The following is a 7,701-nucleotide window of genomic DNA, read 5'->3' on the forward strand; positions in this document are numbered from 1 at the left end:
ATTCATTCATTTTCCAAACCGCTTATTCCAATTCAGGGCTGCGGGGAAGCTGGAGCCTATCCATATAGCCTATACATATATATATATATATATATATATATATATATATATATATATATATATATATATATATATTATATATATATATATATATATATATATATATATATATATATATATATATATATATATATATATATATATATATATATATATATATATATTATATATATATATATATATATATATATATATATATATATATATATATATATATAATAATAATATATATATATATATGTATATATATATACATATATATATATATATATATATATATATATATATAAATCGAATAATATATATATATATATATATATATATATATATATATATATATATATATATATATATATATAATAATATATATATATATATATATATATATATATATTATTATATATATATATATATATGTATATATGTATATATATATATATATATATATATACACATATTTATATTATTATATATATATATATATATATATATATAATATATATATATATATATATATATATATATATATATTATTATATATATTATTCGATATATATTATATATATATATATACATACTTTTTATATATATATATATATACTTTGGTTATACGTTAATATGTTAATATGTTAATATAAAATAATCCAATAATGCAATAATAATGCAATAATTAGACTAATTTGTCTTTGCATTTATGGTTTAATTTTGGCAACTCTGCTAAAAAGTTCTAATTAATTTGATAATCGTCGACTATATTTATTTTACAATTATCTGGTGACCCCCTGAAATGAACATGTGACCCCCGTAGGGGTCCCGGACCCCCAGTTTGAGAACCGCTGTCTTAAACAATGAAGATAGTCTCTAACTGTCTAAAAACAGTTTGTTAAAAACAACAAAAACCTTTCTGACCATTCAGTCGACTGACGAACATTTAAAGGGCGACAGAAGCTGTTTCCAGGCATCGTCATGGTGACCCTCCTCTTCAATGTCCATGACAGAAAATCTCACATTTAATACAAAAACATTAAAACAAGAACCTATAAAAGCCATTTCAGTCACATGGCATCATGTTGTTGTCTATTTCTGTATGTTCCACCGAGCCGTCCAGCCGGTGACGGATGAGGTCTCTCGCTTTGCAGGATTACAGAGAAACTGTCTGATTCTGGGTCAATACTGGAACCGCCTGTCTAGGATTAATCCGAAATCCATTTTCATCATCGATGTGTCAACTTTCCCATCATCAAGAAATCCTTGTTTTCCAGCCTTAGCTTGCTCCCCCCCTCCCCCCCAGCAGTGGATCATTTATCAAAGAAAACACATGGCTTGTTCACCAGTGGGCCATACCAGCATCGCTCAGATCAATGATCATTCCTCAAAGCTACAACACTCGTGGATATTAATGGCAGGATGCAGCATGACATTAATCATCGCAGCCATATCTATTTGGTCTTTTTCCTCTCCTTCCTGGAGGCATTCCTCAAGCAGACATTACTGCAGCCCTGACCTGCCGGCTGGCCCGTGAGTGGCATATTAATAGTATATTAAGGTCAGTGGTCAGAGAGCTCATTTTTCATGGTGTCATATTAACCTTGTGGGTTTAAAAGGACCTCGGAGGCTCTAACTTGAATGAACTGACGCAGGTTAGCCTCCACTGAAGCACAGCTTAATAAAAAAAACAACATCAAGGACTATTTCAGTATGTTTTTCAGGTCTCTGAGGGGATGTTTGCTGAAAAAAGAACACAGTGCTCCTTCTTTCCGCACCGTGGAGGAGAGGAGGTGAACAAGGTGGAAATGTGCAAATACAAGTATATTTCATGGAGAGATAATAAAAACACGCTGAAGCTTTCCAGCTGGATCATTTGACCTAAAGATGACATGTGCTACCTGGTACCTGTCTGCATGAGGATATCCTAGTAGACCTGAAGCTACGAGGATTTTCACACTTTTTCTCCTCAAAGTGAAGTAAAGTTCTCATTCAGGACCTCTTTATTACCCCGTTATCCGCCATGTATGTCTGTTTTTCCACTGACTTACAAGCAACTAATGAAGAACTATAATAATTATTTTAATTCCAAGTCAAACTGCGACGCTTAACTCGCTCGTTCTGGAGAGTTGAGAGCATCACCCATGGTTTTCATCAGCAACCCTTACGCTTTCCACGCTCTGTATCAGATTAAAACGGAAGCAGTAATGAGGCCAGTAAGTGGATTTTATCAGGCAACTGTGATGACAATTAACACCGATAATAAAAACATCTGAAGCTGAAGATGTTCCCTCGTTCTGGAGCTTTGCAGAGGACTTCCTGGTAGTTAAAGTCAGACACATGAAATGCAACGAAGCGCACTGGAAAGGTTTGAGTTAGCAAAGAACAAAAGTGAGGTGCTTTTAGAAGCTTCTGAGGCAGGACTTAAGTTTTGCATTAGAACTGGAATCAGAAGTTTAAGTTTTTAATCTAAACATTTAGTCCAAGGCCCAAATACTGGCTTTGAGGAATTCTGATAAATCTGACCTGGATAATGAAGACATTGATATGGTCAGAACAGAAACACTCAGTAGCTACTTTATCAGGTCCTTCCTTCCACTGCCAGGTTGGCCTCCTTTTACCTCAGAACTGTCTTCATTCTTGGTGTCATAAATTCACCAAGATGTTAGAAAGTCTTCAGATTTCACTCCATGTTGACATGAAGAAATATACATTTGCTCCATGATGAGAACCTGATAAAGTGACTGCTGTGTTTACCGAAAGATAAAACTGGAACCTGAAGAGGAAAAAAGTTTTAAATTGGACTTTTTTTACAAGCTGCTGTCAAGATTAAAAATAATCTATTTTTGCACATTTATTATCAACTTTCTGGGTGTATGTATTTTTCATGAATTTGGGGAAAACTTTAGTGTAAGGTTAAAAATATCGTCTGAGTAAAATCTGAAGCTATTCTCTGATTGGGTCGACGTAGCTCTTCTGGAGCTTATTAACATCATGTTCTCACTCCGTCCACACAGATAAATATTCACCTTCTTTTTAACAGTCTTTTTGATAAGCGGTGTGTTTTTTCCAGCCTGTGGCCTTGTCTCAAAATCAAATATGAGTCTGGACCCGGAGGCTGAGCGATTAGATTAGCTCTGCTATTAGGCTGTAGCCCACGTTCAGAAGACAGGATATTCACTTAGGCATTTACTGCCCTGACTCCTCTTTCCTTTCAGCTCCGGCAGGGATGAATGGTCCCTCCTCGGGCCTCGCTGTCACGAGCAAAACAGGCCTGCAGAGTGTCAGATTACAGAGATGGTTGGACAAAGTGTCCATTTGTCCCCTGCAGGTTCCTCATCTGTCCACCCACTTCCAGGAAGACCTGCAGACAAACTGATGCGTCGTCACAGACGATTTGTATCTTAAATGAATTATAACTGAGTCGCTGTCACGCTGCTGTTGTTTGAAACATTTTATTTTAATGTGACAAACTTTATGTGCATAAAACATGAATTTAACTGGAACTGATTTTGCACAAAAACAAGAAAATATAATATTTCTACTGTTCTGTCAGTTAATTTACTTCCATTTTCTGATTTTAATCAATCTCATTATGTGATCATTTGAATTCTTACATTACTTTTTGCATTTTAACTTGATGAAGAATAAAACAAAGAGTGTTGAATCGTTCCTCCTCTCATGCCATAGTTTCACATTAATCATGCTTAAACATCCGGATTTCAGTTTGGACTGAACAGACCATAAAAACTCTCCATCTTGTGCACATTTATTGCACTTTAAATATCATTGATTTGCACTTTAATACGATATTTCCGGGGCTCCACTCTGACCTCTGACCTGAGACCTTGTGATGGTTTTGTGTAACTTTAGAAGCTCTGCTCAGGATCTTGCTGAGCAAAGATTTTATGGATGAATTAGCAGATTTTTCCTTTGCTTTATTCTTTTGAATTTATTCTATTTTATTCATGTAACCTTTGTTTTACTGTGAACAAAAACCAGCAAGGTAAAAACCTTGTTGATGTTGTGACTCAGAGTAATATATTTGCAGGATAAATGCAGGAGAAATGCCCTGCATGGACAAATGGAGAGAAGGTCAGCCAGTACTACAATACAAGACACAACAGTGACTTAAAGGTCTGAGTTTTACCGCTAAAATCCTTATGAATGATTTAGTTTTGCAACTAAAACGTATGATTTCAGTAATGTTGAAAGCAGCCTTGATGAGAGCTCCCAGTACAGGGGGCAGCATGAGACACATGCAGTCCAGAAGATGTTTGCAGACACCGGGAAGCAGCAATGCTAACATGTAGCCTAGCAACATGACGGGGAGAAACGCAGCTAAAAGATACTACCTAGCCTCAGCATGCAAACCAAACACAGGTCAAACCCCAAGCAGTTGTATGGGAATGTAAGAAAAACCATGAGCAAGCAAGGTGTCATATGAAAGCAGAGACTCTGCTGATCACAAACACATCTGTGTCGTCAGTGTGGGACAGAAACTCTGAGCCAGCGGCCATGATCACACATCATGTCTTACTGGGGCTGTTTTCTGGTCCAACGTTTTATCCCAGGTCTAAAAAGCTTTAATGTGTCTCCTGCGACTCTGTCTGAATGAACCAGGAAGGTCCTGCTGGTTCCCATGGAGATGAAGGTCCTGCTAGTTCCCATGGAGATGAAGGTCCTGCTAGTTCCCATGGAGATGAAGGTCCTGCTCGTTCCCATGGAGATGAAGGTCCTGCTCGTTCCCATGGAGATGAAGGTCCTTCTCGTTCCCATGGAGATGAAGGTCCTTCTCGTTCCCATGGAGATGAAGGTCCTTCTTGTTCCCATGGAGATGAAGGTCCTTCTCGTTCCCATGGAAATGAAGGTCCTTCTTGTTCCCATGGAGATGAAGGTCCTGCTCGTTCCCATGGAGATGAAGATCCTGCTAGTTTCCATGGAGATGAAGGTGTTTTATAGTGAAGGACTCTCTCCTCCTATCACAAACTTTCTTGGGCTTCAGGTCTCTCTGGACCCTCATCATGTTGCTAGGGTGAATGTGGGGTCTAGCCCTGAATTCTCCTGACTGATCAATGATATAAGTCCATCATCATCATCATCAGCTGATGGCTTCCTGAGATATTCACCTGCATAACACGTCTACTAAAACAGCTTCACTTTTTTTTTTTTACTTCTACTGTAGAACAGCTCCTCATCAGACATTATTTTACTTGTTTCTGGGATTACTTTGATCCTTTCTAGAATTATTTGACTCATTTCCAGTTAAACTGGGTCGCTACCTTCTGCTAACTGTTTACATTTACCTCTGTGTTCCAGGTGAATCTACTCTGACACACTAACACATATCTTGATTCTGAGGCTTGCATAGTAATCTCACATGCCTTGGCTTTCTTTTGAGGTCAGATGATGCATACAGCGCTTGTGACTGTGAAGCCATGCCACATTCGTTTAGGTTATGTGATTGCATGCAGGAGGAATAAAGAATAAGGCTAATAGATTAGGTTAGTTTGCTTTTTCTGCTGTATAAACGTCCTTAAACAACAGCATTGCTGAGGGGATGACTTAGCACAGGACTTAGCAAAAAAGAACTTGATACTGTGGTTTTCGGATGGCATAAAACAGCACAACCTGAACTGCACCTGGATATGTGTCTGCACAGGCAGATATGCAGCAAGCAGTAATCAGATCAGTGCGGTTTCACTTCGAACACAGCTGTATCAGGTATTTAGTTTAGAAATTGTATGTTGTCTTTTATGAATTTTACATGAAGCAGAGATGCAACAGCTGCTTCGGCTGCCAGTTGTTACGCTGGTGTTTAAACGGAAGATAAGACCATAAATCAAACCCCAACGTTGCTTCCCAAGTATGCAAAACACAGTCTAAGGTGACTTTGCAGCAGAATTTAGTCTTAAGTCACGACTTTATCCTGAATCAGATATCAGATTTTGTAAAAGAAAAGTACTGAAATGTAAAAATATTTCAATAAACCTCAAATCTGGCAGAAATGCAGAAGTTTAGTGTCTCAGCCTGTTAATAATGGAACTATTTCATAGATCTACTGGAAATTTTTGATTTTCTTTTTTATTTACCAAAGCAGGAGATGATTTCTGTAAGTTCCCAGCTGTCATATGAGCCATCTGGTACCATCTGATGCTTTTGAGCTCAGATCTAGGACTTCTGGCTGACTTCAGCACCATGGAGAGCGCATGACGTGTGCAACTTGTCCCTGGAATCTCTGAGTCTTTTACAGGAATCCATGTTTAGTATCAAAATTCTCACCCCAGATCGTCCCAACAGGGCAGCCAGAACCGGTCCAGTAAGGCCAGCTGCCAGCATGGGAACTGTGAGACATCACTTCAGCCGGATGACCTGCTGTCTGCTAACTTTCAGGAGATTTCACTCTGAAACGAGGCCAGTATGCCCAGTGGCTGAACCCTGGGCATGCTGGTGTGAGGAGGAAGCCTGCAGCTTACCTGTTCTGCGCCCTGGAAGCAGATCCGGCAGCTGGGAGTGGGGATGCAGTTCTCGCTGCTGCAGTTGGAATGCATCGCCTGCGTCTTGCAGGATCGACCCCCGACCGCCCCTTCCTCACTGGAAATATTCCCCCCGTTGTCCTCCGCGTTTCCCCCACGAGCTTCCCCGCAGCTCCGTGCCTCATCTTCCACCTCCTGTCCTCGCTGAGTCTCGTCCCCATCCTCCCCCTCGTCGGACTGAGGACGTCCTTGGGAGCCGAGCGGCTCCTTTTCCTCCCAGGTGTGGCTGTGGGTGACGGCTGGAGCTCCTATCGCCTCCCCGCAAGCTGGACCCGCATCTCCCTCCTCTGTGCTCATAATAAAATGAAAAGTGGAGATAAAATTTCATAGATGCCACCCGAGGAGCTGACAGTATCCAGCAGCACTGCGACTCAGAGATGCAACGCCGCCTTTAGGCTCCCAGATCACGGCGCTGTAGGCAAATGAAGCCTCTGGTCCGTGCCCCCCTGAAGCCGAATCTACAGAGCAGCAGCCAGGCAGAGCAGCACGCCAGCAGACGGAAGCCCCTGCTGCGGAGCCGCGGTGGGGTGGAACCGCTTCATGCGCTCCGGAGAGACGGGGAGCGTCTCCACGCAGCCTGCATGCATCGCAACGAACCGCAGCTGCTCCACAGCACCAAAATCCCCTTCTTCCTCTCCCCTTCCTCCTCCTCTTCAGCAGCCAAACAGCCGTCCTCTGAATGAGGCTGAAAGTCTCCTGATGGGGCCGAACAGCCCTCACACCCTGCCTGCAGCGGCTGCTGATTCCTTCCCAAGTCAGTCGCAAGTTGTCTGGAGAGTTTCTGCTCTCAGGAAGCAGCAGAGAGCATTTCTCCCGGGAAATGGCCAATCAATCACATTATTAGCCCATTAATATGATGGAGGAGATAAGTTTCCAGAGCCACGCAGACAGGCACTCATTCAGTACAGCCTGCTGGAAGAAAAAACAGAAAGAAAGATGATCTGCATCAGAGCCTCAGCCTCCTGGTCAGCTGCCTGGCACGCGCAATATTTCACCCGGTGAGATGCGGCGACCCCCTCCGGGGTGAGAGGAGTCACATGCTTGTTCTCATCATCATTGACTGGACTTAAAGCTCTCTAGACCTCAGGCACGCCATTTTTACTCAGCAGATAGTGGATTA

General features: G+C 41.0%; 1 protein-coding gene across 1 annotated transcript in view; it reads right to left on the minus strand.

Annotated features, from left to right (window-relative positions):
* marchf11 (membrane-associated ring finger (C3HC4) 11) overlaps positions 1-6,899 on the minus strand; it is a gene marked incomplete at its 3' end in the record, with an annotated part of 11,314 nt that extends 4,415 nt beyond the window's left edge. The window contains exon 1 of the mRNA XM_079243322.1: positions 6,522-6,899. Coding sequence (XP_079099448.1) covers positions 6,522-6,878 — 357 coding nt within the window. The 5' untranslated portion in view covers positions 6,879-6,899. The remainder of the gene's footprint in view (positions 1-6,521) is intronic.
* Between the last annotated feature and the right edge of the window lie 802 nt (positions 6,900-7,701).

Source organism: Telmatherina bonti (assembly GCF_933228915.1).
Source record: "Telmatherina bonti genome assembly, chromosome: 7".
Classification (NCBI taxonomy): Eukaryota; Metazoa; Chordata; class Actinopteri; order Atheriniformes; family Telmatherinidae; genus Telmatherina; species Telmatherina bonti.